Source organism: Anabrus simplex, chromosome 2 (assembly GCF_040414725.1).
Source record: "Anabrus simplex isolate iqAnaSimp1 chromosome 2, ASM4041472v1, whole genome shotgun sequence".
In the NCBI taxonomy this organism is placed as follows: domain Eukaryota; kingdom Metazoa; phylum Arthropoda; class Insecta; order Orthoptera; family Tettigoniidae; genus Anabrus; species Anabrus simplex.
Genome location: NC_090266.1, coordinates 364,348,956 through 364,361,427, shown reverse-complemented (window position 1 = coordinate 364,361,427; position 12,472 = coordinate 364,348,956). Strand labels below are relative to the sequence as shown.

The 12,472-nt window shown below is 42.7% G+C and overlaps 1 protein-coding gene across 1 annotated transcript in view; it reads left to right on the top strand.

The window, feature by feature from the left end:
• LOC136863549 (sodium channel protein 60E-like) overlaps positions 1-12,472 on the top strand; it is a 280,338-nt gene that overhangs the window by 61,220 nt on the left and 206,646 nt on the right. The window contains exon 4 of the mRNA XM_067139930.2: positions 953-1,030. Within this exon, the coding sequence (XP_066996031.2) occupies positions 953-1,030 (78 nt within the window). The remainder of the gene's footprint in view (positions 1-952; positions 1,031-12,472) is intronic.

Below are 12,472 nucleotides of genomic sequence, written 5' to 3'. Positions count from 1 at the left end.
CCGCGGGTTCGATTCTCGGCCAGTTCAGGGATTTTTACCTGGATCTGAGGGCTGGTTCGAGGTTCACTCATCCTACGTGATTAGAATTGAGGAGCTAACTGACGGTAAGATAGCGGCCCCGGTCTAGAAAGCCAAGAATAATGGCCGAGAGGATTCATTGCGCTGACCACACGACACCTCGTAATCTACAGGCCTTCGCGCTGAGCAGCGGTCGCTTGGTAGGCGAAGACCCATCAGGGCTGTAGTGCTATGGGGTTAGTTCGTTAGTTAATATTCCGGTATATATCTTACTAAGTATATCCAACAAAGTAATACCCTGTAATTATTTGTATTCGATGTAACTTTCTTACTTTTGTATATAGGTATATCGATACATCAGATGCTTAAGCAAGTACGGGGACTTGGGTGTAGACCAAGCAAGTTGGCAATATGGTTTGGTGATAGTGGATTAAAACCCCACTGTCGTTAGCCCTGAATATGAGCTTTCCGTAGTTAGCACTGTTTACCCCAGGCACCAAATGCCAGGCCTGTACACAAATTAAGCCAAGGTCGCTTCCTTCCCATTCCTAGCCCTTTCCTAATCCATCGTCGCTATGAGACCTATCTGGGTCGGTGCGACGTAAATCAAACACAAAAAGCACTAATGCGTACAAGTAGGCCTAATCTGTACCAGGTTCATGCTATGTATTACATATGTACCTAGAAGATGCACACAATTTTGGACAGTGAATCGTCTATAATTTGTTCCCTTGTCTATCTTCAAGTAGCACTTATATGCTACTTGAACTGTTATTTAATTGTTCATTGTCAGAGGAAGTACGTAAAAAGTTTGTCTTTATTGCAGAACATCTCGTTATTGACATGGTTTATCCTGTTGAAGGAATCAATGGCATTTATGGACTGTATATTCCCAGCATCTACTTGAATTAATTTATTTTTCTTACTTCTGCAGTTGGTTGCATGACGAGGATAACTGGCTGCAGAATATTGAAGAGGAGCCTGTTATCTGCGGAAACACAACAGGGGCAAGGTTGGTTCCTTATCCATATATATTGAGTAACAATTTATATTCAAAATGTGTACTTCTTAATTGATGCGTAGCTGCTGTTTCCCAGAGTTACTTTTAGTCGCTTAAAAAAAGGATAAGCAATTGTTGCTGTACGTTCCTCGTATTTAATATTTTATGAGACTTAATTTTAAAGATTATCAACATATAATTCACGTTCCATGAAGATACATGCTCTGGTGGATACCCACAAAAAATATTATTTTTGGCAGTGAATATCTATATCTATCAATTGTTCCTGACAAGAGTGTAGTTGCGAGGAACTCATACATGGTGTTTCAGAAATAAATACAAGAAATCTTACGGATGGTAGGGATGAATGTCCGCATTTTGTAAAATATGGTTACCTGCCTGCACTGTGGTAGCCCCTATAGGTAATTCCTGGAAGGGACTAGTGAGTCAGACGAGCGGGAAGCTCCCAGCCGGCCTGGAGGGCATGGCTGGCCTTTCCGTGTATTGTACTTTCATTCTGGTTTTCCTGTGTGTTTCTGGGAGATGCAACGAGAATGTTCCCTTCTGGCCACAACGCGAATATTCCGGTACTCATCATCCGAGCAATACAACGGAGGCAAGCCGTGAACCGTCAGTCAGTTTTAGAGTCAGAATTTGAGTCAGTGTTACGGGGTGAGGGGTAACAGCGGTGTTGTCTGTCGCCAGTGTCCTACCAGAGTCTGAACGAGGAGTTGGTTGTTGCGTCGTAGTGTCGAGAGAGTAGCTGGATTGAGGACAGTTGTAGTAGTGTTGGCTACCATCAGTGTCCTACTGGAGTCAGAGGATCGTCGTGTATTACTGAACGGAATAGTTGGAGTCTGCGTGCCGAGCAGTGATATGAGTACAACTGGAACAGTGATAACTGTCGTTGTTGTGCAGAATATTGTAGTGCTGGCAAGCACTGTTGAACTGTTGCTGTATAGTAGTCAGCGTTAAGCAGCTCACTGTATTTGACTGTGTGAATTACAGGACTGTCCCTAGAGTCGAACCGAGAAGCAGTCATCGTGTGTTGTGTGGCAGTAGACTTGTGTTCAAACCTAGCTCTCTCCATGTAGTTGCTGTGTGGGTTGGTTGGACTTTGAGAAGTTAAAGTAAGGCGATCATTTCAATCAGGATAATAGCAGTATCAGATGAAAGCAACGAGCCAGACCGCTTACTTAGAGAAAAGGACAAAGGCTTGTAAATAGGCAGCAATTACTGAGTGTGATCATCCACGGTTGAATAGAATTGTGCGTGCGCGCGCGCGCGCGCGCGCGCGTGTGTGTGTGTGTGTTTATTTCGTCATTCTGAAATAAATTAGAGACGGTGTTTTATTCGTAACAAAAGTGGTGTCAGAAGTTTCAATAAACTCCATGTATGATTTATCAGCGTGAATCAGCGGACCAGATACAGCAGGTTTCGGCCACTTTCGGGAGCATTCTAGAACATCTGTGTATAGTGGTACTGACACGTACAAATCGTTCTGTTTTTTTGTCGTAATTTCTGCATGCCAGTTGAAACCGGAGGCCACACGAAAATTGAGGTTCAGTTAAATGCAGTCTTGGAAAATGATGACGGGGAGATGGTATAAAACCAGAAGGAGATGACAGAAAGCAGCAGAGGAATAAGATGAAGAAAGTGAAAGAGGACCAGAAGATAACGCAGAAGTTAAAGGAGAGACAGGCAAAAGAATGCAGATGGAAACCGGAGAATGATTATGAAAGTAATAGAAGACAACCAGGAGGAGATGAAAGACGACCGGAATGAGATGGAAGACGGCCAGAAGAAGACAGAAGACGGCCAGAAGAAGACAGAAGATGGCCGGTAAAATCTGGAATAAAGCCAGAAGAAGATGGAAGACGTCCAGAATAAGACGGAGATCGGCAAGAAGAAGATGAAGGATGGCCACAAAAAGTCGGAAGACCACGAGGAAAAGGCAGAAGACGTCCAGAAGAAGATGGGTTACGGACAGAGAAAGGTCGACGAGGGTCTCCATGAAATAAATCTTGTTCCGCAGGTCGACGCTCTGTCCCAAACCTTGTCCAGAAGACTGTAAGTTCTGTTCCAGAGGGAGGTCAGGCACGAAGTTCCCTGCCGAATGACCACCGTCGAATTCGAAGGAAACTGTAACCGTGACGCCTGGAAGGAAAAACAGACGGACGGGGATGACATCCTTTCCCTGGATCTCGTGGCTTACCAATCTACAGTGCACGAGACCACGGGATTTTCACAGCGAATACAGCGTGTCAAAGAGAGCTGCACCTTCCGGTGGATTTATCGTTCTACCAAACTGAGGACTATCCTGTCCTGGCCGACTGGTACTGCCTGGAACTGACAAGAGACCAGAGGATGCACACGCTGTTGTCTGGTAGAGTTCGAGTATAAAGAGCGTCTGACTGAGGACACGGTACGACCAACGATCGGCCACCACCGAAAATCGTGAAAACGGCGTAGTTTGTGTGTCTGACCCCATAAGGAATAGAGGGTTCTGTCTGAATCTCCAGAAGACGCGAAAGGCCCCCTGCCGCTTTCAGAGTGGGAAAAATGAAGACAGCTCTCGAATACTATGGAGGCCAAGATGAAAGACGAAGGTAGTACTTCGAGATCGACAGGCGACATAGCGAGGAACAGCTGAGAAAATAACTGATCAGGTCGATCAAGACTCGAACGGTCGCAAGATTACGTGCCAGCCCTGTAGTAGCCCGTTTCGGTATTTCCTGGAAGGGGCTAGTGATTCAAATGATCGGGGAGATCCCAGTTGGCCTGTAGGACATGGTCAGCATTTCAGTGTATTCTCTTCGTCTGGTTTCCCCGTGCATTTCTGGCAGGTGCAACGAGAATATTCCCTCCCTAGTCACATCGCGAATTTTCCAGTACTCATCACGCGAGCTATAAAAAGAAGGCTTGGAGCGAACAGTCAGTCAGTGTCAGAGTTGGAGTTAGTGTGTGGGGGTAAGGGGCGGAAGTGCTGTTGACTTTCGCCAGTGTCTCACCGGAGCCTGAACGAGGAGTTAGTTGTTGTGTAGGAGTGTCGAGTGAGTAGCTAGACTAGTAGCCAACGTTAAGTAGCTCACTGTATTTGACTGTGAGAATTACTGGACTGTCTCCGGAGTCTAACCGTAAAAATAATGTTATTTTCTTGACGTCCCACTAACTACTTTTCCTGTTTTCGGAGACGATGAGGTGCCGGAAATTGGTCCCGAAGGAGTTATTTTACGTGCCAGTAAATCTATCGACACGAGGCTGACGTACTATTAGAGCACCTTCAAAAACCACCGGTCTGAGCTAGGATCCAACCTCCCAAGTTGGGGTCAGAAGGCCAGCACCTCAACTGTCTGAGCCGCTCACCCCAGCTAGAGTTGAACTAAGGAACAGTCATCGTGTGATGTGTGGCCAGTAGTCCCGTGTTCGAACCTAGCTTTCTGCACGAAGCTGCTGTGTGGGGTGGCTGGAGTTGGGGAGGTAAAATTAAGGCTAGCCTGCCAATCAGTATTATAGGCGTTTCAGGTAATGCCAACGAATCAGACCGTCTACTGAGAGAAGAGGACAAAGATTTGTAAATAACCAGAAGGTTAACCGTGGTCATTCATGGTTAAATAGAATTGTGTGTGTGCATTTATTGGATCATCCTTACATAAATTAATGCGATAGGGCAGGCTGTGTTTTATTCGTAACAGTATGATTTTTAAATTGCTGATGGTTTGTCCGAGGGAGGAGGTTGAAGTAGGTGGGTAGCAGCATCGTTTGTACCTCGCCTTGTACCATGCCCTCGTGCAGTATACACACGTTATTTGTAAGAAGCAATTCTAAACACATCATTGCACTGCAGCTGTTCACATCACTTCACTGTTTCTTCGGGACGTATACTGCATGCTAAATGTGTAAAAAATAATTCAAAGTACATCACTGCTCTGTAGCATCAGAAAGTATACATGCGTAATTTGTATGAAATCATTCTACGTACAAGAAGCGAACGTTTTCACACAGGAAACTCTTATAATGTATGTCAGCGTATTCCTTATTCCCCCATCATTAAATGCTCCCTGATGTACAATCATGAACTTTATTTTTTGAATATAGGACGATAACATCATATGCATTCAGGACCTTACCAATAACCAGCAGAAAAAATATTTATACTTGTCTCCCAAATATCCTGTATAATACGATGCGCTCATTCATTCTCTGAATGACTGTACACTCGTTATTGAAGATAGGTCCGGTTATCTCCGACGAATTATCATTAAATGCTGTCGACTGCCTTTCACAGTACCTGCTGGCATATACAGAGTGTTAGGGGTAGAAATCGAGAACGATGTGACGATCCAATTTATATCAACCTTTTAGTAATCCTCGGAAGTTACTTTAGTGAGCAAAGGGCTACGACGTTTTTAGAATAGGTAATACACTTTGTTGTGGCGAATGTATAGCTTTGTATCGATAACAGCCATGTTATGCACCATTCTTGCCAAAATAGTTTCGTTTATTTCTATGGACACCTGTACTACGACAACAAGTTCAAGGCTGTCAATACTAGGCCACGACATGTTACGTAACATTCTTGTCGAACTGATTTTTTAAAGTTTATGGACATCTCTACTACGATAACAGCTGAAGGCTATAGCTACTAGGCCACACCATGTCATGTAACACTGTCGCCAGACTGGTCATGTGTTTGTTGATGGGTGGCCTCTCCACGATGAATTGTTAATATTTTTTTTTCGTTTTAAGGGCTTCAGATACCCTTGGTCATCGATCTCGGGCACTGGAGATGTATCTAATAGCCGGTGTTAATGTGGGCTCTGCTGCTTTTACAGCCTTTAGGGGATTGAGATATCTGTGGTCATGAGCCCCGTGGTCTAGTGAGTCTCGAAATGGCCTGAAAATCGTTGTAGATGCGGGGTCTGTACGAGTGTGTGGTGTTATAATTATTCGAGCGTAGGGTTGGGACAAACGCTCCGGGACGTGAAGTATGCTACTATCCCCGTTTTGCCTTGTATAAAGGGGAAGGGAACAAAGCAAATTCGTTTTGACATGTACGTAAACAGCCAAAGAATGCATGGGTTAGGATGTCCAAATAAGTAGTATCGGAAGTGAATTGTCGAAGCACATCGAACGTTTTGTTTCAAACGAATAATGGAAATGTTATAAAACTAAATACATTAAATGTAACAGCAGTTCGTGCTTCCAGACGAAAATGACATGTCTAATGGTAAAATAAAGCATTATGATTTATTGCTAACTAGCGCATGTACCCGTACTTCGCTACGGTATTCTACATTGTATTCGAATATCGAAGTAAATAGTGTACATGCAGTAAATAAGATTGTTTTAAAATTGCATGTCTCTTAGTGTTATCCGAGAAAGAGCATTGGGAGGTCCCCGTACGTTGTTTCCAATGTAAAGTGTTTGTTACGGATTTGTGATATAACGGCAGGCTCACTTGCCTACTGCCATTCACAATCGAGTTGGGAAGTTTACATTATAATTGCAGGCCCCATTGCTTACTACGCGGACAGAATCGATTTGGGGAGTTTTCGTTAAAATGGCAGCCCCCCTTTCCTATTTCCAGACAGATTACAGTTGAGGAGTTTCTATTATAATGGCAGGCAATTACCCTACATCACTCGAAATTGAGTTGTGCAGTTATCATTATAATGCCAGGCCCATTTCCCTACTGCCAGCCAGCTTACTGCCAGTCACACCAAGTTGGTGAGTTTCCATCAAAATACCAGGCCACTATGCCTAATGCCAGTCACATTTTAGATGAGGACATTACTTTATAATGGCGGGCACCCTTGCCTACTGCCAAACACAATCGGGTAGGGAAGGTTTGAACAAAACTGCATGCTCACTTGCCTTCTGCAAGTCAAATCGAGAAGGGAACTATTCATTACAATTGTAGGCCTTCCTTACTAATGACAGTTACACAGGAGTTGGAGAAGGAACCCTTTCCTACTGCCAGTCAAAGTCGGTGTGGGGAGTACTGATTACAATAGCAGACCCACCCTTTCTCGATCGCTAAAAATCGACATCAGTGAATATATATAGATCGACATACGAAACTATATGCGTGTTTACAATATTGAAGACCTTCATTTACAGATTAACTGCTACTAAACGTACGTCATATCAACAAAGGATTATACCATAAGACACGCCGGATTTAGTGGCCTAAATGGCTGGTCCTATGATATGTCATCTATTCTTGGGTCAGATTGAGTTAGAAACGTGGAACAGGGTAAAGGTTTTGTAAGATTATCTCACATTACATTACTATTCGGATAATTATGTGACAGTTACATACATAGCATTTGGCTCATATATGGCTACTGGGTGGGCCAATTTTCGTGAAGAGTTTAATGATTCTGTATTTCATATAAGTAATTGAAAGTATGAATTATGCATGTGAAAAATCCAAATTGACTTAACATCGATTAATAGAGAAAAATCAAACGTAAAAGTGATACAGATACGGCAAAAAGTCATAAGAACAAGGTTGTAGATCATTCCAAATTGAACGGAGATTGTGCAATCCGTTATGTGATAGGAATTTCCGAAGGTCTGCACCATCATTAAAATTGCTTGCATATTTCGATATTCTTCGTGGATAAAAAGTGAAAAATTTAATGATCTAGGATGTTTTCCGTTCGTTGCAGGCTTAGACGTATAATTTTGTCAAATTTCAATTATCTTCTTTTTCTTCTGGCAGATTAGGCCACAATCTGGATTTTTGGCGAGGCGGGTAAAAATTAGGACTTTCAGGAAACTAAACCAAAAATTATGGAGATGGTCATTATTACCCCTTAAACGGAAAGCTGTACGAAAATTTCGCCAAAATTGTCAGTGTAGAGGCACACAGTCGTTACGATTTGATTTATATAGTTCAGGAATCTGCTCCATGTAAAACACCGTTTGGGCTATGTCCGCTGGACTTAACCTGCAAAACTGACCATTCATGATATCTCCCTTATTAATCCTCCGGACGAAAAAATGCACATGATAAAAAAGGTTTAGAGGTGGAATTCCATCACGTTTGGTCGATTTCCAGTCAGGTTAGTCTTGTTCTGTATATATTCTGGAAGAGTAAAATCACCATTTCGGTTCCCTATAAACCGCCAGTCCATTCCGGAACATGAAATGTTATTTACGTTTAAAACCTACCTTTGGTCAGGTGGATGCTAAATATAAATTTTGGTTCGAATGTCTTCAGTAGTTTTCAAGTTGTAAGGAATACGCTTTACACGCACCCGCTCGTGAGTTAAGTCCGATGGGACTTGTACAGAAAAACGGTCCGTTAATGATATCTCCCTTATTAATCCTCGTATCGAAATGATGCACATGAGAAAAAAGGTTTAGAAATTAATTTCTACCAAGGTAGGTAGATTTCCATTAAGTTTGGTTGTGTATATTTCGTGGAAGTGCAAAATCACTGTTTCGGTTTCGTATAAACCCCCAGTCAGTTCAGGGATTTAGAAACAATATTTGCCCTAAAACGTATCAAGGACAGGTGTATTCTAAATATGAGTCTCGGTGGAAATACATCCAGTAGTTTGTAGCACTCGCGTACATACGGCGTAATTAAGGAAGAAAATATTTACAGTTAAGAAAGTTGAAAGTAATAGAAAATGTATTATAACTGAGGACAGCCGAATAACGACAAATATGTAAATGCCAAGTGAATGTATTGGAAAATCAAAAGCCCCTCAATAAATTAACCGGGTGTGAGTTATGGATATAATAAAGCGGTAACAGAGGAGAAATTTAGGCGCAGTGATTCTTAGGTAAACAGATAAGGAGATGACTAATGGTGTTATTACTTAATCTATTCGAGGGCGGTTGTAAACTCCAACGATATTCCGCCAATATCCCGCAGATAGGCCGATTGACGCCTCTCTTGCCTTCTACTCAAGGAACAACCACGAATTTAAAAGCATGATGAGGAAAATGGCAGTACGTTATTTCCCTTATGGCAGGCAGTCAGAGACCTTGCCATGGTAACCTGTAGGTTCGTTGTCGGTCTGTCGGTCACTCAATGCAGAGCATGATACCAGCGGAAAATTGTAAATTTCTCCGTCATGTGAAGAGTAAGGTAAATTATGAACAAAACGAAAGTTGTTTATAATGAAGAGACGTTTCACATACGGTAAACTAAGTTTACAGAAAATCAATAGTATAAGAGAAAATGGAGGAAAACCACTCTGGTTTTCCTATAAATCCCCGTCTATTCAAAGATTTTAAAATAATATGCATATCGAAACCTTCCCCGGGATGAGTGTACTCTAAATATGAAGTTTGGTTGAGATCTATCCAGCCGTTTCGAAGTTATGGTGGAAGAACCATTCAGGTTTTCCTATAAACCCCCGTCTATTCAAAGATTTTAAAATGATATGCATATCGAAACCTTCCTCGGGATGGGTATACTCTAAATATGAAGTTTGGTTGTGATCTATCCAGCCGTTTCGACGTGATGGTGGAAAAACCTTTCTGGTTTTCCTATAAACCCCCCGTGTATTCAAATATTTTAAAATTATATGCATATCGAAACCTTCCCCGGGACGAGTATACTCTAAATATGAAGTTTGGTTGAGATCTATCCAGCCGTTTCGTCGTGATGGTGGAAAAACCATTCTGGTTTTCCTATAAACCCCCATGTATTCAAAGATTTTAAAACGATATGCATATCGAAACCTTCCCCGGGATGAGTATACTCTAAATATGAAGTTTGGTTGAGATCTATCTTGCCTTTTCGACGCGATGGTGGAACAGACAAGCAGACAAACAAACAGACAGACAAACAGACACGAAACGTAAAAACCACCGATTCGGTCTTGAGTTGACCTAAAACGGATAAATATCTGAAACATTGGCAAAACAAAAGAAATTACAGACAGCGGACCCCCTACAATTTTATTTATATAGATTTAACAGTGCCCATTGAACGTATCAAAATAAAAGCTGCTTGGCTGAGTGGCTCAGACGTTTAAAGCGTGGCCCCAGATTGGCAGGCTTGTTCCCGGCTCACCCCGGTGGTGTTTGAAAGTGCTCAAATACGTCGGCTTCCTACCGGTAGATTAACAGACAGGTTAAAGAACACCTGAGGGACATTCCAGCACCTTGGCGTGTCCGAAGTTACTGGGACGTAAACAAATATATTATTAAAACAAAAGTTAGCCACCACCATAGTCAAACTTTATAGCTCTCAATCTGTGAGAATAAACCAAAAAAAAATGTAAACTGCCGAAAAGTCCGATAATATTTGTTTTCTTTTCTTCTTTACAATGTGTTTACGCCGTACCGACACAGATAGATCTTATGGCGAAGATGGAAAAGAAAAAGGCGGCTAGGAGCGGGAAGTAATCGACCGTGGCCTTGATTAAGGCGCAGCCACAGTATTTTCCTGGTGAGAAAGTGGGAAACAATAGAAAGCCATCTTCAGCGCTGCCGATAGTTCGATTCTGCTATCTTTCGAATGCAAGCTTTCAGCAACGTGACCCAAACCGCGCAGCTACTCGTGTGGTCCCAATTATAACTCCCGACATGGCTGGGAAATTACAAGAACATGCACTTGAATGTCCAAATTTACTGTTCCTTCACAGGAAATACTCAAAACGTCGTCCGTTAACTCGACGACAAGCTCCCATGCGGTGACATGAAGCCCTAATCCACCCCCACACCTTCCTGTACTCCGCTACTGTAGTTTTAACGCGTATCTCCATGACATGTATGACGTATCCGTATGAAGTAACCGGCGTTTCGTACTACGGCATTCAAACCACCGTATGTCCTGAAATACTTGGCTCGTTTATAGGGAAATTAATAGGACAAGATTCATCGTACATAGTATATGTTGTGGGATGTATGTTTCTTTACCGACTAGCAAAATATCTGCACTCATAACCTAACATAACCTGTATATTATATGGAAATATTTAACCGTCACTATGAAATAAGTGAACCCAAGTTAGTACATTTAGGATTCACGATCGAATTGAACGGGGTGCTTCAGATTCATACTCTGCAGTACAGTGAGCAGGCTACCTGGTCTACTGTAGGAAATTTCATCGTGATGCACGAAAGGGCTACACCTTTCAGCGTTAAGTCGGAGAATTTGTCATGTGTGACAAGGACTGTATATTTATTTATTTATTTATTTATTTATTTATTTATTTATTTATTTATTGTGAATATAACAAGTCATGAATCACAATTACAATGTTCACAACAACGGTTACTTTTGTTACAGAAATCGATTCCCATAGGGAACCTGATATTTCTTCATAATGTCCAATAACGGACCAATGATATTGGTATTAATTGTTACTTAGCGAGAATAATCTTAAAATTACTTCCAACGACACACAAGTCACATTAAAAAAGTGAAGGGTAATATAACTCATATTACATTACAGTACTAATTAACACTAATTAAGATTTAGTATAATACTTCAATTATTACACTGACTGACAGAGCAAATGCAACACCAAGGAGGAGTGGTTCGAAAGGGATGAAAGTTGGGGAAAAAACAGAGTCGGCACGGAAGAATAATTGATGTTTATTTCAAACCGATATGCAGGTTACACAATGCGCACGGCATCGACTCAGTAGGATGTAGGACCACCGCGAGCGGCGATGCACGCAGAAACACGTCGAGGTACAGAGTCAATAAGAGTGCGGATGGTGTCCTGAGGGATGGTTCTCCATTCTCTGTCAACCATTTGCCACAGTTAGTCGTCCATACGAGGCTGGGGTAGAGTTTGCAAACGGCGTCCAATGAGATCCCACACGTGTTCGATTGGTGAGATATCCGGAGAGTACGCTGGACCCGGAAGCATCTGTACACCTCGTAGAGCCTGTTGGGAGATGCGAGCAGTGTGTGGGCGGGCATTATCCTGCTGAAACAGAGCATTGGGCAGCCCCTGAAGGTACGGGAGTGCCACCGGCCGCAGCACATGCTGCACGTAGCGGTGGGCATTTAACGTGCCTTGAATACGCACTAGAGGTGACGTGAAATCATACGCAATAGCGCCCCAAACCATGATGCCGCGTTGTCTAGCGGTAGGGCGCTCCACAGTTACTGCCGGATTTGACCTTTCTCCACGCCGACGCCACACTCGTCTGCGGTGACTATCACTGACAGAACAGAAGCGTGACTCATCGGAGAACACGACGTTCCACCATTCCCTCATCCAAGTCGCTCTAGCCCGGCACCATGCCAGGCGTGCACGTCAATGCTGTGGAGTCAATGGTAGTCTTCTGAGCGGACGCCGGGAGTGCAGGCCTCCTTCAACCAATCGGCGGGAAATTGTTCTGGTCGATATTGGAACAGCCATATGCAATTAGCATAAAGTTCTGACCACTCCTTCTTGGTGTTGCATTTGCTCTGTCAGTCAGTGTATAACAGGATTTTCACTTGGAATCTAATAAACTGAATA